The following is a 23,865-nucleotide window of genomic DNA, read 5'->3' as shown; positions in this document are numbered from 1 at the left end:
GGCTCAGCCAGGCGGATCTGTAGAGAAGTCCCCAGCATCCTTGCACCGCATGGACCCTTTACCTCCCAAACCAGCAGTTTTACTCACAGCAACACTCCAGCTGCCTGATGGGCGACTTCTCGAGGTTCCAACAACCATCGATTCGGGAAGCAACGCCGATTTCGTGGGATTACAGTTCGTCAAGCAGCATAACATAGCGCTCCTGCCTGCAACGACGCCTCTGAACGTGGTCACGGTAGACGGCAGGAAGTTGCTGGGGGGGCAAGTGGTGCAGCAAACCCCTCCCATGATGATGCAAATTGGAGACCATCGAGAGCTTATTAGTTTCAATGTCACCCACTTATCGGACACGCCCATCGTGTTGGGCATGAGTTGGCTGGACAGGCACAGTCCCGCGGTTGCTTGGTACCAGAGGCAGATCACCTTTTGTTCATCGTATTGCGCCCAGAATTGCATCCAAACCGATCAAGGAGGAGAAGCCGAACAGCAGCTGCATCTGAGTATGGTGCAAGCGGTTCCTCACAAGTACGCGGAGTTCTTGGAGGTTTTCTGCGAAAAGGAAGCTGACAAATTGCCGCCTCACAGACCTTACGACTGCGCGATTGACTTAGTGCCAGGCGCGCAGTTGCCAACCGCCAAGCTGTACTCCATGTCGGAAGACGAGCTGCAAGAGCTTCGGGAGTTCATAGAACACAACCTCAAGCGCGGATTCATCCAGGAATCTAAAGCAGCGGGAGGCAGTCCTGTTTTCTTTGTGAAAAAGAAAGACACGCCCCAGAAGAGGCTCATTGTGGACTACCGGTTCATAAACAGACTAACTAAGCCCAAGGCCTTCCCCATGCCCAAAATTGACGACCTTTTGGCTACAGTCAGGAGGGGGAAGATTTTTACCAAGCTGGATTTACGTGGAGCTTACAACCTCATCCGCATCAGGAAGGGCGACGAGTGGAAGACGGCCATGTTCACTCCTTTGGGCACGTACGAATACAGAGTTATGCCCTTCGGTCTACAAAATGGCAGCCATGTTTTCCAAGCATTCATGCATCACGTCCTGGCAGGTCTCCTCTACAAGAAGTGTGTCTGTTTTCTCGACGATATCCTGATTTTCTCGGAATCGCCAGAGGATCACGATAAGGACGTGAAGGAAGTTCTGCAGAGGCTGAAGGAACACAGGCTGTACGCCAAGTTGGAGAAGTGCCAGTTTGATGTGAGAGAGGTAGATTTCCTTGGCTACAAGCTGTCCGACGAGGGACTGGCCATGGACAAGACTAAAGTCCAAGCGCTGTTGGACTGGAAAAGCCCTCGAAATCGGAAGGAGGTCCAGAGGTTCATCGGTTTTGCCAATTTTTATCGCAAGTTTATTAAAGGTTTTGCAAACGCGACGGCGGCAATCACTGACACCCTCAGTTCCAAGAAGAAGAAGTTCGTCTGGACCGAACAAGCAGAGCGATCCTTTCGGAAGCTTAAAAGCCTTTTCGCCTCCGAGGAGCAGCTGCTGCACGTGAATCCTGGCAGGCCCATGCGGGTAGAGACAGATGCATCAGACAGAGCAGTTGGGGCCGTCCTCTTGCAAGAGGATTCGCAAGGCAACTGGAGACCGGGTGCATTCTACTCCCGGAAGCTCAGCAAGACGGAGCGCAACTACACCATATGGGACAGGGAGTTGTTGGCCATTCATGCAGCTTTCAAAGCGTGGCGACACTTCTTGATAGGAGCCAAGCACACGGTGCAGGTCCGCACGGATCACAAGAACTTGGAGTATTGGCGGACGGCTAAATTGCAAACCCAACGACACATGCGCTGGGCGGAATTCTTTGCGGATTTCGATTTCAAAATAGAATACATCCCTGGAGACTCCAATGTTATAGCAGACGCGCTGTCCCGAAAGCCTCAATACCTGGAGGAAGTAGCTCCAATCGCGGCGAAGTACATTTTCGCACCGCAGGCGTGGACGTGCGCTACCATCGCAGTCGACCTGGACGCGGTGCGACGCGCGCTGCAAGAGGATCAGTTTGCACAATCCAAGATAGAGGAGCTCCGCAGAGGGTCGCCTGACAACAATGAGTTTCAGTTGCAGGATGGACTTTTGACTCGCAAGGGCGCCCTTTACGTGCCCACCGACGAGCTTCGCGCCACGGTTTTGCAACAATTGCACGATGCCCCGAGTGCGGGCCATTTCGGCAAAGAGAAGACGATGGAGTTGGTGGCAAGGGACTTTTGGTGGCCCCAGATGAGAGGAGAGGTGGCGGACTACGTAGCCAGGTGCGATATCTGCCAGAGGTCCAAACCAGGGCATCAGAAGCAGGCGGGATTGTTAGAACCGCTGGAGACACCGCAGCAACCGTGGGAGAGGGTAGCGTTGGACTTTGTTACAGACCTGCCCAGCTCCAGAGGTAAGACGGCGGTGTTAGTGGTTGTGGACTTGTTCACCAAGATGGCGCACTTCATTCCTTGTGCCAAGGTGGCGACGGCAGAACAGACCGCAAAGCTCTTCATCGATCACGTCTTCAGAGTGCATGGACTACCGCAGTCCGTCTTGTCCGACAGGGGGCGCCAATTTGTTTCCACTTTCTGGCGGAAGCTTCTGGGTATCTTACACGTCAAGATCAACCTGACGTCGGCGAGGCATCCACAGACCAACGGTCAAGCGGAGAGGGTCAACGCGATCATGCAGCAGTACCTACGGTGTTACGCCAACCAGCGACCCGCGGCGTGGGTGGACTACCTGCCGATGGCTGAGTTCGCCTACAACAACACGAAGCACGCATCCACCGGGGTGACGCCTTTCTTCGCGAACTATGGACGTCATCCCAAAACCTTCCCGAGCTTTACAGCACCTGAAGGGGGGGGACCTCAAAATGCCGACCAGTTTGCAGCAGAGTTGCAAGAGGTGCACGAGGAGCTGCGGAGACATTTGGAGCTGGCAAAGCAGGCGTATAAGGTGCAAGCCGACAAACACAGAAGGGCGGGGGAAGACATTCAGGTTGGGGACTGGGTATGGTTAGCAGCCCACGCGATGCCGGCCAGGTCGTTGGCCAAAAAGAAGTTAGAACACAGGCAGCTAGGACCATATCAAGTTGAGGCTAAGATCAATCCGGTGGCTTTTCGCCTAGCCCTTCCGGAGGGCTCCAGGGTGCACCCGGTCTTTCATAGGTCGGTGCTCACTCCCTACAAAGCCCCACACAGGTTTCAAGAGTCAGGAGCACCTCCAGAGCCACGTAGAAGGGCGCCTGAGAGAGGGGAGTCGCCAAGACCAGAACCTCTTAATGAGGTCACAGAGATACTGGATTCACGATGGGGGGAGGAGGGAGTTGAATATTTTCTCGCCAGGGAAGGCACTCCAGTCTCTGCAAATAGCTGGGTGCCGGGTTACGCTTTGGACGAACCCCTGTTGAAGGAGGAGTTTCATGCAATTTTTCCGCACAAACCCATGCCCGAGGAGTATTTTGATGATTGGCTTTTCACGCCCACTTTGTCGGGCAGCACGTTCGGGGGTTTCTCCTCGCCCGAGGGCTCTACGCCCAAAACAAGCCCGACCAGGGATCCCCGCCTGGGGGGGGGAGAGACAAACCCTTATTGGTGGGTGGATCAGCCAAGGGAGGTATGGAGTCAGAGGTGGATGATAGGTCCTTGGCAGGCAGCGCCAGGAGAAGCAGTGAGGGAGGAAGAGACTGTGATGCCTTCAGGGGGGGAACCCGAGTTCGAACACACGTATACGGAGCTGCCAGAGGAGAAGATTGACGTGGACACCCGGTATCCTGAACCGACCCAGGAAGAACCACATTTCCCTCAACCTGCACCCAGCGACCGGGAGGGGGGAAGGGGGGGCTTCGAGGGGGGGATGGATGTCAGGGTTTCTGGGAGAAGTGAGGAGATGGCAGAGGAGACGGAAAGCGAGTGGGAGGAGGGAGAGAGAGACGAGGAAGAAGATGACGGAATTCGAAGGGAATCTATGAGCCTAAGCAGTGAGTCAGAGGATTCCCAAAAGGGAGCTAGCATGATCAGGCGAAAAGCAGGAGAAGAGAGAAGCTGTGAAAAGTCAGGGAAGGAGGGGAGAAAGCCCAGTGAAGCACAGACGCTGTCAGAGGGGTCTCAGCCGGAACGGAGTAAAGGGGGTGGATTTGTCAGCCTCTCGGAGGGAGGAGGAACAGGAGAAAACAGAGAGAGGGGGTTGGAGCAAGGTGTTCAGCCGGAAAGGGTAGAGAGTGGAACAGGGGGCAGTATAGAGGACGAAGGAAAGGTCAAAAGCAACGTACGCGCGCCAAGTTCAAACATAGAGGCGCGCGGAAGTGGGGAAAGCTCAGAGGAGGAGCCCGGCCCCAAAGCCAGAAGGAGGGGGCAGGAGGCGGCAGAGGATTCAGCCTCAGGCGAATCCCGGAAAGAGAGAACCCAGGGGGGCAGAAAGACCCTGCGGAAAAGAAAGGAGAGGAAGAGGTGGTCTAGAGCCAGGCTATTAAGTTGGTGTGGAGGAGGGGAGGAGTCAGAGGGGGACTTCGGCGGTCTAACGTGACAGACGTACAGCCACAATGCTGAACTGTGAAAGAAGCAATTATCTTCAATAAACTTTTCCTGTAAGTAAACTACAACGGAGTAAGGTCTCTCGTGAGCTGGGACCCACCTGGGTGGCTGTGACACATATTATATATAGAGAAAGAGGGAGAGGGAGAGGGAGATGGAGATGATAGATAGATAGATAGATAGATAGATAGATAGATAGATAGATAGATAGATATAGATATAGATATAGATATAGATATAGATATAGATATAGATATAGATATAGATATAGATATAGATATAGATATAGGTTTAAACTGGGTTTTAATTTAGGAAGCGATTTAAAAAAATGTTTAATTTCTCGAGAACATCAAGTTCTTTGCATCTGTGTTTTCTGTTCTCATTAATAAGAGGTGTGTTTGTCAGCACATCTGGTGTGTTAACTTTTTATTTATTCTCAGATTCTGGAGTGCTAGGGTTTTCTTAGGTCTCTTAAATTTTATTGTGTACTGTACAGGGTGGTACAGAATGCAGACATCCTGCAAGGAACAGAAAAAGAGCACTCTGGTCCCGGGAATGTAAGCTGCCTTCTGCTGGTCAGGTTGAATGCTCATCTAGCCCAGTAATGCTCCCTCTGACTGGCAGCAGCTCTCCTGGGCTGTGGATGGAAGTCTTTCCCACCACCAGCTCCCCTACCCTCCTCCCTTTAAAAACAAAAACCAGAGGGGCCAGGAAATTAACAAGGGATCTTCAACCTGCAAAGCTTATACAGTACTCCACTACTCAACCCCACTAGATGTTATTTCCTAAAATATTAAATAGTTTTAACACCATCACCCAGTATCAAAAGCAAATATGTCAACTCCTGAATTGTGTTCTCAGCAATTGTGCCTGCATTTCAGTATTTCCTATTTTGTGTAACTTCCTTCCGGTTGAAATCAGACAGGCCCCCACCCTGTTGAACTTCTGGCGTGTACTTTTTAAATCCCTGCTTTTAACTTACTTTATAGCAGCCTTTCTCAACCTGTGCGTCCCCAGATGTTGCTGAACTACAAATCCCATCATCCCCTAGCTAGCAAGGGCCAGAACTCAGGGATGATGGGAGTTGTAGTCCAACAACATCTGGGCACCCACAGGTTGAGAACAGCTGCTTTATAGCATTAACTGGTTTTTACCTTTTCTGTATTTTATTTATTGTACAACACTTGGAGACTATTTGTAGTTAAGTGGTATATAAATTTATGTAAAAAAGAAGCATTTTGGGGCTAAACCTCAAAATATAAAGCTAACATATTCATTGCTTTTTACCTTCCCCCTCCCCACTGTAGTACCCAATGGAATGAACCATTCTCCCCCGACGCTGAATGGAGCACCGTCACCCCCTCAGAGGTTCAGCAATGGCCCTGCCTCATCATCTTCATCTTCACTGACCAACCAGCAGCTTCCAGCTACCTGTGGGGCCCGTCAGCTCAGCAAACTCAAACGCTTCCTGACCACCCTCCAGCAGTTTGGCAACGACATTTCACCAGAGATAGGGGAGAAAGTCCGCACCCTTGTTCTGGCATTAGTGGTGAGTATTAGTAAGTCAAATACAGCAACGAAATGAAAAGCAGAAGCTTTGGCGTTTCATTATGGTATCGCAGAATCATAGACTTGGAAAGGGAGCAAGCATGAGGGGCATGTAGTCCCACCCTCTGCAATGCAGGAATCTCAACTCAGTTGCCCATGACAGATGGCTATACAACCCTTGCTTAGAAACTTGCATTGAAGAAGAGTCCACCACCTTCTGAGGGAATTCATTTCACTGTCAAGCAGCTCTTACTGTCAGAAAGTTCTTCCTGATGTTGAGTCAGAATCTCCTTTCTTGTAACTTAAATCCATTGGTTTGGGTCCTACCCTCTGGAGCAGGAGAAAACAAGCTTGCTCCATCTTCCATGTGACAGCCCTTTATATATATGAAGAAGGCTATCATATCTCCTTTTTTCCAGGCCAAACATACCCAAATTCTTCAACCGTTCCTCATGAGGCTTGGTTTCCAGACCCTTCTGATCCTGCTCAGACTTTGTCAGTAGGCTTTCTGTAAATGGCGAAACCTCTTACAATATTTGCTCCCCCGTCTAGGATTAGTGTGCTCCCCCCCCCAAACCTTCATTGCATAACTTTTCAGAAATTGGGGTGTCCATTTTGTCATAATTAATTGCAGCATGGTGAATTAATAATTTTCTGATGCTGTTGATTTGAGTTCAAACCAGTTTATAAAAGGAGAAATATTTGTGTTTGTGTGTAACATATATATTACAGTCATACACACAACTGGGGTGCACTTTCATCTAATTCTGTCTCAGTGTAATCTCGAGAATTCTGTTTACACATTGCAAGGCTTTTCATACCCTGATTATACATGGTCAAAAATTGATTAAGTGCTAGGAACTGACACGTGACATTTCACCCATTGTTCCTGTTTCGGGTTTTTATTTATTTACTTTATATTTTGGAGGTTGTCTAGCTAGCATTAGCACTCTACGATTCCAGATAACTTCTAATGACTGTGGTCACACTTTGAAAAGGTGCAGAAGCAGCTTATGAAACTGGAGTAGCTATCTTCTTAAGTAATCACAATGCAGTGATAGATGTCAGCCCCCCAACCCTGCCTCCTATATCTACATCTCTTTGTAACCCACCTGTAAGACTGCATGGTGAAAGGGGCCTATAAATGCATATAAGTTAAATGAATAAATTCTTAATGTATAAATTATGCATTGAGTGCGAGAATTTGTAGCTCATGGTTCTTAGCCAAATGTGAGAGGAGGCAGATCAGATAGGACTGGACACTAAGGAATATTGGTTCTTTCCACACGGTACATGCAAATCCAGATTCTCAGAGAGAAAAGGCCTTGTAGAATTTCTGTTGAATTAGAATCAATAACCACGTCAATCCCCTTTGTCTTTACAGAATTCTACTGTGACAATAGAGGAATTTCACTGCAAACTCCAGGAGGCTACCAATTTTCCTCTTCGTCCATTTGTGATTCCATTCTTGAAGGTGATTGCTTAATACTGTGCATTGGCTGGTGAGCCAGTAAGGAAAAAATTCTGTGTGCCACACTAGAGAAAGACTCACAAAGCAATGATTTTTGATAGGAGTAAGATTCTGACTATTTGAGAGAAAGTCATGTCATGTGTATGGGGCGCGGGTGGTGCTGTGGGTTAAACCATAGAGCTTGCCGATCAGAAGGTTGGCGGTTTGAATCCCCGCAACGGGGTGAGCTCCCGTTGCTCGGTCCCTGCTCCTGCCAACCTAGCAGTTCGAAAGCATGTCAAAGTGCAAGTAGATAAATAGGTACCGCTCCAGCGGGAAGGTAAACGGCGTTTCTGTGCGCTCCTCTGGTTCTTCAGAAGCGTCATAGTCATGCTGGCCACATGACCTGGAAGCTGTATGCTGGCTCCCTCGGCCAATAAAGCAAGATGAGCGCTGCAACCCCAGAGTCGGCCACGACTGGACCTAATGGTCAGGGGTCCCTTTACCTTTACCTTTTACATGTAATGTGTAGCCAAAAGTAGTTGCCAAGGAATGCTCAAGAGCCCCCTTTCTCTACCACCGCATAACCTCTGACCATTAAGTGGGTTATGTGCTTGCTCCTGACCTTCAGTGTTTCAGCTGATGTGATGAAAGCAACTGGATATTTTTTTTTTTACAAACTTGCTTTCTCTGGAGGGTGTTCTGTACAGCGTGCCTCCGTCATTACAGCATGCCCAGGCCCATGCGTTCCTTCCTTCCTTTTTTATTTTTAACCATTGATCCAGCTGGATACTTTGTGAGACCTGACAAAAATAGGAAAGAATCAGCCCTTTCCCCACCTTCTGTTTGAAGGGACTGAATCTTCCATTTATTCATAGTAGAGTTGCATGAGAGCTCATCCTTCCAGAAGACATTTATTGTCTGGGACATGGGAATAATAATAATAATAATAATAATAATAATAATAATAATAGCAGCAACAACAATAACATCATTATTATTATTATTATTATTATTATTATTATTATTATTACCCCGCCATCTGGGTGGGTTTCCCCAGCCACTCTGGACGGCTCCCAGCAAAATACTAAAAACACGATAAAAGATCAAACATCAAGCTATAGCCCAGCCTATCACAGATATAGGCACTGCCAGCAAATTCTACTTTCTTTTGTCTTATTTGCTCTTGAGGAGGCTCACAGTGATTCTTGGTGGGGGTGGGGTGTCTCTGTGACAAAGGAACCCTGTTTTAACAAGTAGCTTGCTCCTATGGCTCATTAGATGGTCAGCAGCAAGAGGGTACCCCAGCAGCTGAATAAATCTAAATGGCAACCCTAACTTTGTTTTGCAGGCCAACCTTCCCCTTCTGCAGAGGGAGCTGCTGCATTGTGCTCGGGCAGCCAAACAGACCCCTTCCCAATACCTGGCCCAGCATGAGCACATCTTGCTGAACACAAACACTGCGTCCCCAGCTGACTCTTCAGAGCTGCTGATGGAAGTGAATGGAAACGGAAAAAGGCACAGTCCAGACAGGTAGCAGGCGCTGTTTTCAAAACAGACAAATTTGTCATTAAAAAAAACTAACAACCTGGTGCCTTAGAAGCTGCTTTCTATTGAAATTCCCTTTTGTTGTGACCTCTTCAGGCACCAAGACTTGCCTACATGTGGCTTTTTTAGGTTGGCTCTGCGAATGTTTGACTTGTGGCTTTCAGTATAGCCTGCATGATTTAGAAAAAGAGTTTTGGAATTGGTGCATCTGTCGTTTGCCACACTTTTCAGCTTAATGTCTCTCCCTTCACTAGAGACCCAACAATGGGAGAGGGAAATTGCCCTCATATTTTGTTTGTGGATCACCATACCTGCTATTTGAAAACCTTGACCTGGTTTTGAATTTCATGTTCCGTATCACATCTTGTTTCTCCCTGTGTGAAAAGGATACTGGACTATAGGCCATTGGATTGATCCAGAAGCATGATTCTTGTGTTCCATCTGTATGTGTGAATTGTTTTCTACTTGATCTCTTTTCCAGAGTTTACTTCTTTTATCTCTTTCACTGCTAGCACAACACAAACTTACTTACTTACTTACTTACTCTCTTTTTCTGCATTTTGTTTCTTAGTACTAATGCAAAATTTCCTTTCTTGACTTGCTCACAGGAGGGAAGAAAACAGCTTCGAGAGAGAGCCTCTCCCATCAGAGCCTCCTGCCAAGAGGGTGTGCACCATTAGTCCAGCCCCTCGCCACAGCCCAGCTCTGATGTTGCCCGTCATAAATCCAGCGGGACAGTTTCATCCTACTCCACCCCCACTCCAGCATTACACCCTGGAAGATATTGCAACGTCCCATTTGTACAGAGACCCAAGCAAGGCATTGGAGCATAGAGAACTGCGAGATAGACATGGTATAGGTAAGGAGTCCCATGTAGTTTTCAAATGCATTTCCCTTAGCCATTAAAGCTGCAAATTCAACGCTTTTTGAATCTCCGTAGATTCAGTTCTTGCATAGCAAAATCAAAGGTGCACAAACCTACACAGCTCCTTTGTTGATCTGGTATCCCTCTGGGGTTTTAGAAGCCTGGGCTGTGTTTTTTGGAGCAGGAGTGGGGCACCCTTTTGACCTGGCGGTCCAGACTTTTTATCTCTTCCTCACCCTTGTGGGCCCACTTTGATAGGTGGGTGGTGATGAGGGGAGATAGTGACCAAGCAGGATTGAGCTGGATTGATAGATGGCTGTGGTTTTGGGGGGGGGGGGAGAGTCCTACAGACAAAATTTGACTCCCAGGCAGGGGATTTTTTCCATGGGCCACCGTTATAGAATACAGTGGTACCTTGGGTTATGTTACCTTTGGGTAACATAATTTCGAGTTACAAATGCGGCAAAACCAGAAGTTTCACCACGCACCTCCAGATACGGACTTTTTGGGGTAAGTATGGACCCCCGGGACGAATTAAGTTCATATCTGGAGGGTCCACTGTAATAGCTTTTCTCTCCCCCACCCCATATCTTTTTATTGCATCGAACTGTTAAGGCTCTTTTTCTGATGTAGCATTTTCCTTGCCATGCATTATAGGGTTAAACGGAGGCTATCAGGATGAACTCGTGGACCATCGCCTAACAGAGAGAGAATGGGCTGATGAATGGAAGCATCTTGATCATGTGAGAGACTGACATGGGGGAAAAAAAACCCCAAATAAACCTGGACTGCATAAAACCTAATTACCAGGGCAGGCTGTTTATCCACCTAGCTCAGTATTGTGTATTGTGGCTGGAGCAGGGTCTCAAGAGTCTCCAGCTGAGATTCTTCTCATTTCCTGCTGCCTGTTCCTTGGAACTAGAGATGCTATGGATTGTACGTGGGCCTTTCTGCGTGTAAAGTGTGTGCCCTGTCATGGAGCAGTGGAAATGTAACAACATGTGTGCATGCAGCAAGTGTTTGTGTGTGTGTGTGTGTGTGTGTGTGTGAGAGAGAGAGAGAGAGAGAGAGAGAGAGAGAGAGAGAGAGAGAGAGAATGTAATTGTTTAGCCTAGATGGGCCATAATGCAGTAATCGGGCACATGCTTTTTACATACAGGAAGTCCCAGATTCAGTTCCTGGTGTCTCCAGTAGAATTTGATACAAATAAATGTACAGATTGAGAGTCATGCAAAAGAGCGTCCTGCAGCTAATTAAGAGCCAGGCTATGTGACCAGCATCATAATGTGGTACTGGACTGTACCATTTCATGTGATGAATTGCATATTTAAATGTTTCCATTTAAAAAAAATAAATCTCAGTTATGTAAAAAACTAGCATGTCAGTGACTGTACTAGACCAGCCCCCTTTCCCATAATGCTTGTATTTTTTTATATACAGGAGTTTGGGCTTGATTTCTTTTTTTTAAAAAAAGAGGGTCACTCGCAACATGCAATGTCACAGTTTGAAACCATTGACTGCAGCAAAACCAAAAAACCTTCGCCCTGTTAATTTTGATACTGTAGTTTTGCCCCTGAGTTTCTTTTTCTTAAAGTTGCAGGAGGAAATACATTTTCTAACAGCTTCTTCAAACGCTGTTCTTTCCTCTCTCTGGAAGGCATTGAATTGCATCATGGAAATGGTCGAGAAGACCAGGCGCTCTATGGCCGTTCTCCGCCGTTGTCAGGAGGCTGATAGAGAAGAGCTCAACTATTGGAAGAGGCGATGCAGTGAAACCACAGAGCCACGGAAAGGGGGGAATGACTTAATCACGAGGCAACATAGCCCAGGGAGTTCAGACTCCATTAACAGTGGTAAGCTATGGAACTCTGCATGTTCCATATGTGTTATGAAGTGGAATAACATTTAACAACCATTTTCAGAAAGTGGCTGTGTATTATTAGTGTGCCAGAAGACCAAAGTATTAGATTGTTCCCATTCTTTTCAACGGGCTCCTTTGCTTTTGCAGCTTAGTCTGTAATCTTCCTACACACAAATTACTTATACACAAATTAATTAAGTACAATGCACCTTATTTCTGAGTTAACTTCTGCACAAAAATAGAACTATCTGAAATTGAGCAAGCTGTGCCTACACTGCCTCTGTGTGCCTTGGGTATTCAGAAGTTTGAACCTGAATGGATGTCAAGTAGAGTTGTATGCAAAAGAAACAAAAAAGGAATAAATAGAAATCATGTAGTATTTCTTTTATTTGTGAAATAAATATTGCCTTTTGCTGCTGCTTCTAGCATTTTAAGTGTAAAAATGCAATGCAGTCTTTCTCACTGAACCTCTCTCTCCCCCCCACTACATTCCAATGAAATCAATTAAGACTCGCATTTTACTGTTAGTGACTTTCCTTATTAGAAATTCACATGTAAAATGGGGACAGGATGCTTACCACACATTATTTAACCTGTGGCATGCATCTAGGTTATGGGTAGTAGGCAAACTAAGGCCCGGGGGCTGGATCTGGCCCAATCGCCTTCTAAATCCAGCCCACGGACAGTCTGGGAATCAGCATGTTTTTACATGAGTAGAATGTGTGCTTTTATTTAAAATGCATCTCTGGGTTATTTGTGGGGCCTTTCTGGTGTTTTTACATGAGTAGAAAGTGTGCTTTTATTTAAAATGTACCTCTGGGTTATTTGTGGGGCATAGGAATTCATTCATTCCTCCCCCCCCCCCCCAAAAAAATATAGTCTGGCCTCTCACAAGGTCTGAGGGACAGTGGACCAGCCCCCTCCTGAAAAAGTTTGCTGACCCCTGATCTAGGTGGAGGATTTGTCTTGATAACTATCTCCTGAAATTCTGGGGTGGATAGGATAGTGTCAAAAACAAGCCTATTTCAGGGAGACAGGATTAATAAATCAATTGATACAAGTTATGAATAAATACAGACCATGTAAATTCTTTCTCCTCGACACACTTCCCCAGTCAATATCTCTCAGTCTCCTGGCTCTCACTCAAGACCCAAACAAACGCACAAACCTCCCCGGAATCTCACAACAAAGAAGGTTCCTGCCACCAGCTGGCATCACCCTAGTCTCTCACCTCTAGGCTTGCTTTCATGGGCAGCACCAAGGTGGACAGAGCTTCCTAGGCTGTTCACAGCTGTGTCCCATTCAGCTGTCAATCAGCTGGGCCGCACACACCCAATTCCAGGTTTCAGCAGATTTATTTTGGTGATTTTCCCAAGGAGTTCCAAAGATGGCAACCCCTCCATTCTCAGTTCTTTCTCTGTGGCCTCTGCCTACCTCTCCCCTACCAGCTGCTTTCATGATGCTACAGCTTGTACAAAACCAGCTACATAATGCTTCTAAATCCTTACCGATGCAGCAACCATTGACTTTAATTTCAAAACAATGACGCCAGATGGAAATGAACGTGCCGTAGTTTTTCCTACAAGTTCTAAGTCCTTTTTTCTTTGCATGTCCTGTTTTTGTTTGTTTTTTTGTTTTTTGGGGGGGATTGTGAACCTGTGGGCAGGGAACAGTAAAAAAATATTGGTAATGATTTTTGTATTCCACCATATCCTGGTGATATGACAGGGAGGTATTTCTATACCTCTTCCTCAAAACAAAGTATATGAATTTTATTTCGTAGTAGAGGGTGCATGCAAAACCATGCATTAAACAGAATGTTGGGCCACAGGGTACTTTATCTGCCATCTCAAATGCTTTAATTATGGATTGGGGGCTGGAGAAGTTCCAGTGGCAACTGGAACAAGGAAGTGTGCTTGCAAAATAACCAACCTCTTACATAACCCATCAAAACTTGGCTTAGTGGAGATAGGCTCTTCAGATATAGATAGACGATTCCAAGTATGGAATAGCACTCTTGAGTGGTGAATGCTGGAGGAAGGGGGGAGCCCCAAAAACTTCATGTCTTTTTACATAGACTTTTACATAGGTGGTGAATGCTGGAGATACTGGCTTGTAACCTTGACTCAAGCAAGAGGGACACTTGGACATAATTTGGCTGAGCTCATGCACAAAGGATGCAGCATAACAAAATAAACCACTGAAGAAGGCTTGTAAGCCGAACATGTATGGTATTGATATTTCAGTCATCCAGAGAATCTGGTTGATGGACATTAAGAACATCCTGTGATAAAGAATAGCATTTTAAAATAATAATAATAATAATAATAGTCATCATCATCATCATCATCATCATCATCATCATCATCATATTCATTCATTCTCCCCCCCCCCCCGCCCATCTGGCTGGGTTTCCCCACCACTCTGGGTGGCTTCCAACAAAACATTAAAATACAATAGTCCGTCAAACATTAAAAGCTTCCCTAAACAGGGCTGCCTTCAGATGAAGTATAACCCATGCAATGTAGAAAGAGTTTCTTGTATGGTTATATGTTTTTGAGATATAGGTTCTGTCTATAGATTTATTTATTTTTAGTTATTGTAGCACATAGCTTTTATATTTGGTATTTCTAAATTCTAAATTCAGTTTTCTAAATTTGTGTATTTGTATATGCCTTTTTAGTTCAGGGTTATACTCCATTTTTGGTAATAAAATGTTAGGCAACACATCTATTAGGCAGCACATCTATTAGATTTTGTGCTTATATAGACTGATTATTAAGTTCATTTACGTTGGTTACCCTCTATTTTTTATTTTACATTGTCAAGACTCACTTAGGTATATTAATTTCAGTTACATCTACTTTGAGTAAAAAGTAAGTTGAATTCAACAAAGGAGCACTCTGTAATGAATACTGCAGTACGTCTGTAAGTGAGCTATATTTATGGAGAAAGGGCAAGATGAGAATGGAGACTTACTTCTGGGTTGAGAAATGCTGTATCCTCTGGTTTTTCCCCATCTGGCTCATAAGGTTACCCTTACATCAGGGTGTCAGAAATGCATTGCTTTCAATCTGAAGGTATGCAGCATCTCATCTAACCAAGACAGTGAGAATGTAATGTATGTGAGAAAAATTTTCACTGTTAATCTTCCTTGATTTCTGTGTAGCACTGTGTATCTTTGAGTTCCTGTTCTCAAAGGACTCCTTAAAATATAGCGTGTGCTCCAGTGGCCTGAAATCCTTGGGAATACGAGGCGCGCTGTAAAAACGTGAGACGCCATTAGCAAGGATTAATGCTCATTACAGTAGGGCAAAGCAGATGCTTGACAAGACATATTTATAAGTGTGTAGCCTGTGATGACAGAGTATTAAAAGCTGGAAATTGGCTTCGCTGTCCAATAAATTATGCAGGACACTAAATTAAAAGTGGCCATTTATCATTTTGCCTTTTGGTGAACACTGCAGAAGTCTCTTGGCTTGGTTTTTAGCAATTAATCCTACCCTGTTCTCTTCATGCTACTTCTTGCTGAACAGATGCAGCCTATCAATTCTTAGAGTTTGGGTGGGAGAATATTTCTGTGTCTAATACTGTCGACACCACCCTTCCTTCTACAGATTCTCAGCGGGAGTTCAGCGGCAGGTCAGGAGCAGCCGGTTATGTCACCGAAGAGATATGGAAAAAGGCTGGTAAGTAAGGAGGCCCCCTTCAGAGAAGTGCCACACAGAGAAGCTGTGGAATGTTACAAGAGATTCTTGAGAAGATGGAAAGCCTTACGCACCACAGGTTGGCTGGGGAAAGGCCTCATAAATATGCTGCTGTCTCACTGCCTAGAGAGTGATAATGGCCAGAGCCAACCAGGGCCTCCAGCATATGGACCCATCTGGACCCATCATTGCTAGTCCGTTTGACCTAGGGATTTGAGCCAGCCAGCCAGGCAGCGCTGGCACCTTCCCCAGACAGAGTGGGGGGAGAGGGGGTGCCTGAGCCTCTTTTCCTTGGAGGTAGCTGATAGAGAGTCCCACATGTGCCACTGTTCCTTGCATGTTTAATCTGGGGGTTGTCTGGGTAAATGGCGGTAATGACAATGTTCACTTGGTTTTTCAGTTTGCCTTTCTGGCAGAAGCTGGAAGAGGGCATAGTAGAACGAAAGGAAGGGAATTTTGCCCTGCTCCTTGAGACAAAATAGGGCAAAGGAGAAGGCAGAGGGAAAGGAATCCCATTTTATGTTAGGGGAATGCTTTTCTATATCCCTTTTTAAAAAAATCATAGGAGTGTTTCTGTTAACAACACACCACAACTGCAAGCAAATGTTTTAAGAATACTTTTAAAAACAGTTTCCAAAGCAGTCTGCTAATTATGAAAAGATGGTGATTTTCAAATTCTTTTTAGCATTACAAACTGTTTTAAAACTGGCAAGATCAAGTAAGCAAGCTAAAAGACGTGTCGTCCCTCTGTTTATGTGGAGTTTGGCTTCTAAGGTAGACAATCTTCCACTTCCTCTTCTCTGGGGAAAAATATTGAAAAGTGTCTCTGTGTTAGTATGTTTTCAATAGTTAAAAAGATAGTTCCATAGGGAAAACACTATGGAAATATAGGTTCTACACATAGGTCACACTGTAAATTCATGGGCATAAGCATACCTAGCTCCATTGGACTTTGGCCATTGTCTTTCATTATCAATTTTAAAAGGATAACGCTACTAAAAATGGGGTTCATCTTGGGGTTCTGAACAATGTTTGATGGTTTGCTTTAAGTAGAGGCTGGATGAAACCATTTGCTTCATTTTGTGTTAATTTTTGTGCATGTTGAAAAGTACCTCCTGACTTCTCTATGACCTTCTGAGTCTCCTACAAATTTGCATTGTTTGATACTGTTCTTTTTAGTGCTTCCCTTTAGTGCCCCCTCCCTTCTTTCATTGGCTTCTGCTTCATTTGCTGACACTGCCATTTAATCCAATTCTCTGTTGATGATGCTGATACAGCAAAACCACCCTTAACGTGGTGTCATGGGTGCTCGTAAACAGAATCACAAGGGTCTCTGTAGCCAGTAGAATTAAATTGCTGGATGGGCCAACAAGCGAGGTCAAGGACAGTAAAGGAGTGAAATGGCACCAGGAAAAGAGACTGCATTAATTTTCAAGGCTAGAGTGTCTACTTCTTTGCTTAGTTTACTCAAATAGCATCCCTAACTTTCTGTATGGACTGCCAACTTTGTTAAAAGGGTAACTATCTCAATGCATTTAGTTAGGTTTGTAGTTTACTCACTTCCAGAGGCTCAAGGTAACCCAAAGCATGCTGAATTCTTTGGATACAAATGTGATCAAAAAGTCTGCTGCTGATCCTATGTGATGCAGTAGAAGGCATAAGATATCAGAGTATGTCCATCAATTCAGTAGTATTGTCATAAGTTAGGCTAAAGTGCTATGCAAAAGCTTCACTTTCTTAACTCCTATGACCACTGGGTACTTCCATGCTATATACTTTTCCTTCCAATATGAAGCCGTTTGATGAGGCTTTTGTTTCCCTTCAGAAGAAGCTGTGAATGAAGTGAAGCGCCAGGCCATGTCTGAAGTCCAAAAAGCTGTAGCAGAGGCCGAGCAGAAGGCATTTGAAATGATTGCATCTGAGAGAGCCCGCATGGAACAGACCATTGCCGATGCAAAACGCCAGGCTACAGAAGACGCTTTCCTAGTCATCAATGAGCAGGAGGAGTCTACAGAGGTGAGAAGCCAAGGGAATATCTCTGGCAGTCATGGAAAAAGTCCCAAGGCAAGAACTTTAAAGATGACATGCAATCTTTCTGGATTCATCCTTGTTTTTCATTCTGATTAATCTGATTGGAGCAAAAAATCTAAAGTCAATTAGAGTTTTGAGACACTTCTGTCCAACAAGCAACTAATTCAGATTCATTGAATCTCCACTGTCATTTTCAGTGACTGCATGAGGCTTTGAGATTTGCCCCCCCCCCCCGCGCACACCTTGCTGTCCCCCATCTGTTGGATTTGCAGGGTGTTGGCAGTCAGTGAAATGCAGGTGAATGAAAGCAAATTTAGGAGATGCTTTTGTCACGGCAGAATTCCCTTCTCCCAGTTGCTTTTCTGCCATGTTGTTTAGCTGTGGCAGGCAAAGTTATTGTTTGGCTCTGCTCAACTTCCAGGTTGAAACCCCCATGCCTTGGGAAGATCTTCCACATGCTGGATGGGCTTTCAGAAAAACCTTGCTTCTTACAAATTAACCCAAATTTAAACCTATTGTGCGGCTAATTTGTTGTAGGCTTCTTACGACGTGGTGCTGTTCTCTTAATGGTACAGGTGGTAGTACTTGCATGGATTGCTATGAATCCCTGCATTATAGAAATGTCGGTCGATAGCACTTTTTTTTGGGGGGGTACCGTTTGTTACCTTCCTCTGATGGCTTCAGTTGGGGTGGGCAATAGCCAGCCTTTTTCGGAGCAGTGCTTAAGAGAAATGCTTGTTCTTTGGTTTTCCAGAGCTGCTGGAACTGTGGGCGCAAAGCCAGCGAGACCTGTAGCGGCTGCAACATTGCCCGCTACTGTGGCTCCTTCTGCCAGCACAAAGATTGGGAGAGGCACCACCGAATCTGTGGGCAGGGCTTACACAGCCAAGTCAAACCAGCCCCTATACCAGCAGGCCGATCCGCAGCCGCCACCGCCACCCTCAAAGCAGTCGATGCGGTAGCAAGTCCGGCTCTAGAGAAAACGTCGGCTGCCACTTCTCGATCCTCCACCCCAGCCTCTGTGACAGCAATAGACAGTAACGCACTCTAAAAAAGAGAAGATTGTGCTCAACACAGTTTATTAGTTTTCTACATTGAAAAACAGATGCCTCAAAATGTTGAAGAAGGTTTGTACTCCAGCACATTGGCGCTCAGGCTTATGTTGTTTTGGGGCATTTTCCATACCATTATAATGTCATTTTTAGGAGTCCATGTTAGCCTTCCTTAGTGGGATCTCAGAACAGTCTGCCTGGGACCCTGAGGACTTTGGCCTATTGTTTCATTTTATCCGAACTTTCTCAAAATGGTACTCTCACCCGAGGTTCTAACAAGATGGTTGTTCGTTTTACTACAAAGCAGAGCTTGCCTGGGCATCCTCTTCTCTCATCTTTGGTATGCAATCTGACCATTATTTGAAAATTTCTTTCTCAGGCAAAAGAGAATCAGATGAAATGAGATGTAAGTAAGCTTGATTCTTAGTTCTAGCTATTTCTGCTCCTCCCATTATCTAAGACTATATTTATTGGTTCCCCCACCCCCTTTCCATTTCCCCCACCTCTCTCTCAATTTGGACACATGAAAAAAAAGGGGGGAGGTACAAGGATGCTATTTTTGTTTGCTGAAAGGAGGATTTAAAACTACTTCATATAATGACTCAGCAGCCATCCCACTTGTTGATCCATTTTAATTCCTTACAGTTATGGGCAAGCTGCTTAAGAATCTGTCTATGGGCCGCAACAGATTGAAATGTTTCATCCAAAGATTTTTACAAAAGGGATTGGTGGTCATTCCCTCAGATCTAATTGCTTTGTCTCGTAACACCAAGATATTATTTACACACACACACACACACACACACACACACAGAGAGAGAGAGAGAGAGAGAGAGAGAGAGAGAGAGAGAGAAGTTGTTGGCTTTTAATGTTTGAGATTCATTGATACATAAATTTTATAAACTGCTTTGATGTGGTATATACATTAAATAAATAAAATAACAGGACCCCCACTAGACATGGTTTATTCCAACAGGTTTTCTATCACCTGGTCTCCCAGTGCATGTGAGCTAAGTTCAAGTTCAAGTTGCAAATAACAGATTTCTTGAACATCTAATGGGATCTTTTTGCTTCTCTAAACAGTATATATCTTTAAACTGATACCTCCAGCTAGGGATCCTGTGCATTGAAAACCAAGGAATGTGACTTTACCAACGCATTTGGCTATGTTCCTGAGTTGTGAGGCCTCCCTGTTGCATCTTTAGCAGCCTGCCTGTTCACTTCAGGGCATTTGAAAGCATGTCACTGGGAGGAAACTTGAAAAGAATTCAAATCCACTAAGAACTTAAATCCATTAAGTTGTGATGCTAAATCTTGAGCATGCCAAATTAACTATTAAATTATATGATTGGACTAGACTGAAGTTAACTTGATGGTTGAATTAGATTAAAAAGTAAATTAAAGTTAATATATAAATGCAGCCACATGGAAAGCCTTACTTGCTTTCCCGGGGTGCAAGGGGGTAAGGATTTGGATTGGGGAAAGACTTAAACACCCCCACCCCCCAAAATTGGGGATGTAGATATACCCAAAGCTGCATTCTGCTAGCAAAGCAGCTATGTAAGGCTTTTGTGTTTGAAAGGTTATCATTCTGATATGGTTGACATTGGATTAATTCAGATGTATACCATGTGAAGCGACTCTGTGCTCTAAATTGCCTAACTCACTTGTGGTTTAGCAGCAGAAGCATACTTTGCCTCATTTGAAGGAGGTTATATTTTGCTACTATTGTTGTTGTGGGAGATGAAATTGCGAGTGCAGAAGATGAAGGAGCACATGAGAAACAGGGCTTGTTCATTTGGTGCCCAAACGTGATTTAGCATTATTTCTAATGGCTATCCCGTAGTAGCCAATTTTTTAAGGTAATATTTGATCTTCTAGAACACTGCTTGGGAGCTGCTTTGGTTTTGCTCATGAGACACATCTCCATGCATTCACATTCTCAGATACTAAACTGCCTGAAGAAAAAAAGCCAAAAATTCCACATGCGACCCATCACTTAGTGATGCAGTGCCAAAGAGGGAAGTCTTCAGTTTTATTGATGAGTGAAGAGGATCAAGGTTTTAAAATTATCAAAAATGGCCACTTCTGTTGGATGCAGACCTTTCTCTGCCACATGCAAAAAAGAAAAAGGAAAAAAGCAGTAAAAGAAGCAGCCCTGTTAATCTCAAACTTTTCTCGTACTGCAAGGAATACTAATTCGGTTTTGCAGAAAAATGTGGAAATTATAATTAAAGCTGTGGTGTTGAAATTACTTATTGGCTTGTAAACCCCCACTTGCCGTGTTATTTTCTGCAGAGAAGTGAAAAGAAGATTTGCTCCAAAGAGTTAAGGGGGGGGGGTCTGCGTGTGTGTGTGTGTGTGAGAGAGAGAGAGAGAGAGAGAGAAAGCGAGACGGCATTCTGAAATTGTGTGTAAATAGGCAGTCTTCCATAACTTTCCATGCAACTACAATGGCTTGCTATGTATTAAGAGGAAAACACACTAACTCCAATGTACATAAATGAATGCTACCATTCATGATTTTAAAACAATTTTTGAAAATGTATGTGGAATTCTACTATGGGAAGACTCCTTGGATTCTGTTTTCTATCTAATTTTTGCCATTCGATTCTATACTAGGAGTTTTTGTTACCTATTTTATGTGCATAACTTATTTAATGTACTGTATAAAGGAACCCAAACTGTTACAGATGTATTTAGTTTGTTCTACTCACAGTAGTCAATAAAAAGACTATATTCACCTTACCATGCCAGACTTTGCTTTGTTATGTAGAATACGATTCTGCTTAAACTGACAGCTAATCTATAGAATGCACACAATGTCCGTAAGTGATTGGAATTCTAGGGCAGTGAAGCCATATGCCCATTTCAAGAAGTTGAGTCACCACAACACATGTGAACCCTCTGTGTGGTCTTCAGCTGGTGGGTCACAGCCTGACCTAAGGTGGGTTGCAAGAGGAGCACAGCCACCATTGCAATGCATGGTATAAGATTAAGAAATGGCTCCCCAATACCTGTTTGTGTTAAAGGTGGGTCCGGCATCTGAAAACGCTAAAGACCACTTGCTGAACTAGCACATTTCATGGGGCCCAAAGTGAAACAGCAGCCCGATTCAAAGCCAAGAACATAAAAAGTACCATCCAAGGTGTGATGGGGCACTTCCTGCTCTGTTCCTGGTTATGTTACAAAGTTTTGGGTTTTTTTAAAAAACCAATTTTTATCCATATAACCCAAATAACAAAATAGAACTGTTTTCAATGCTATTTTACTTTCATGTGTAATGTTGTGGATGTGATTGTTTGCTGCTCTGTGTTCCCGTTGGAAGAGTGAGATGCAAGCCTGAGAAAACCAGTCATCAAATGTTGGACCCCGGAGTAAAGCAGCAGGCAAAATGAGAGCACTTAAGCCTTTTCAGCCGGAGAGCTGACCTTCCTGGGGCTCTATGCCAAGAGTGGGCAGAATCAGAGCCAGCACGCATATAGCACAGACATAAACAGTCTCTTGCACGGTGCATTTGGAAGACAAGCATTTCGCCTTTACTGCATGCCTAACTGCTCGAGGTGGGTGATCTACAAGGGAAACTGCGGCTGAGGATGCTTAACCCTTCCGTGTCCAGCTGCACTCTCCACAAAGGTTCTAGTCATGAGGCTTGAAAACAGCCTTCCATTGGCACCTTTCCCCCCCCCCCATTTTTTAATTCATTTTATAGCACAACTAAACAACACAAACAGAAAAACAAACAATACAAACAAATTCTTGTCTTATCCTTCTTATCCTTATTTTTTCTAAACATTGTTAGGTGAGCTTCCCCAAGTCCCCCCATCTGATTTTCATTTTACCTCATCTTTAGCAGTTTACATATATCATAATTTTTAACCATTTTTTTTATCACACTTACTTTTACCATAAAAATCTTCACATTTTATCCCTTACAATTAATACTATTGTAAAACACACTATCTTCTACTTCTAACCCTACAACCTATATCCACTTCCAAAGCTATTGTAAGATTTAAATATTAACATATTTTTTCAAATATTCTTTAAACTTCTTCCAATCTTCTTCCACCGTCTCTTCTCTCTGGTCTCGGAGTCTCCCAATCAGTTCGGCAAGTTTCATATAGTCTATCATTTTCATCTGCCATTCCTTCCATTGGCTCCTTACTGAAGTCTGTTTTCAAGCCTTCTGGGACGCTGAACTTGTTGCACAGTGTGGCTGGAGAAGCTGCATACCGTCCCAGCCAACTATTTCCCCCCCAGCAGGGTTAGGGTTGCAACAGATAGAATCATAGAATTTAGAGTTGGAAGGGGTCCTGAGGGTCATCTAGTCCAACCCCCTGCAATGCAGGAATCTCTGTGAAAGCATCTATGACAGATGGTGATCCAGCCTCTGCTTAAAAAACCTCCCAAGAAAGGAGAGTCTACAACCTATTGAGGGAGACGGTTCCACTGTCAAGCAGCTGGGGGGTGTTTAAGCCTTCCCTCCTTGCCTGTGACAACCCTCAAACTTTGGCTCAGATAACTTACATTGTCTCCAACAGGAGGCTTATTTTCTGCAGGGGCCAGGACAAGGCAAGGACACTGCAAGTCAATTAAGGAGGCTCCCAAGGGCTGCTGGTTCCCACCCCCTGATTATTAGCATATATTTAAGTGACATATACTATTTATTCTATGTTCGTAGGCAGAGAGCAGAATAATTTTCTTCTAATTAAAAAGTTTAAAATTGCTGCCTAGGGCATTAAAAAAACCCAATACTGTAAGTGATTTACATTAACGAGTGCCATATTTTACTTTAACATCAATAAAATGCACATTTTACTGCAGATTTTCCTTGGCTATTTTTCAAGACCTGACTAATTATATATTACAATATAATATTGGGCACAAGCAGAAGAAGAAGATATCTGCATAATTTAACACAGTTTTCATAATTTGAGTTATTGCCAAGTTCTTGGGAGTTGGCACAAAATAATTATTTTTTATTATTTTTTAATTTTTTTAATTTTTTTTTTTAAAAAAAAAACATTTTGCTACAGAGTGCTACATCCCATAGCTACTTAGATGGTGCCGTTGCCTCAGCGGCCAAAGCAAGAAACACAAAGAAAGTGAAGTCCAAAAGCTCTTCACCAAACCTGGTAAGTGATCTACCGTATTTTTCGCTCTATAAGACGCACCAGACAATAAGACGCACCTAGTTTTTGGAGGAGGAAAACAAGAAGAAAAAAAAATCTGGATCTCAGAAGCCAGAACAGCAAGAGGGATCGCTGTGCAGCGAAAGCAGC

At 44.3% G+C, this 23,865-nt stretch overlaps 1 protein-coding gene across 2 annotated transcripts in view; it reads left to right on the top strand.

Annotated features, from left to right (window-relative positions):
* Positions 1-21,328, top strand: part of CBFA2T2 (CBFA2/RUNX1 partner transcriptional co-repressor 2) — a 76,275-nt gene extending 54,947 nt beyond the window's left edge. Inside the window, exons 3-11 of one of the 2 annotated variants that reach the window (XM_081866791.1) lie at positions 5,826-6,067; positions 7,451-7,540; positions 8,868-9,049; positions 9,673-9,923; positions 10,587-10,672; positions 11,587-11,782; positions 15,408-15,479; positions 17,326-17,513; positions 18,283-21,328. In XM_081866791.1, the coding sequence (XP_081722917.1) occupies positions 5,826-6,067; positions 7,451-7,540; positions 8,868-9,049; positions 9,673-9,923; positions 10,587-10,672; positions 11,587-11,782; positions 15,408-15,479; positions 17,326-17,513; positions 18,283-18,579 (1,604 nt within the window). In that variant the 3' untranslated portion in view covers positions 18,580-21,328. Of the gene's footprint in view, positions 1-5,825; positions 6,068-7,450; positions 7,541-8,867; positions 9,050-9,672; positions 9,924-10,586; positions 10,673-11,586; positions 11,783-15,407; positions 15,480-17,322; positions 17,514-18,282 lie in introns of both variants that reach the window. The other variant, XM_081866790.1, reaches the window with a different exon arrangement.
* Positions 21,329-23,865: the final 2,537 nt, after the last annotated feature.

The sequence above is a fragment of the Podarcis erhardii genome (genome assembly GCF_964252035.2).
Source record: "Podarcis erhardii genome assembly, chromosome: 6".
NCBI classification, from domain to species: Eukaryota; Metazoa; Chordata; class Lepidosauria; order Squamata; family Lacertidae; genus Podarcis; species Podarcis erhardii.
This window is presented reverse-complemented; position numbering and strand designations above follow the sequence as displayed.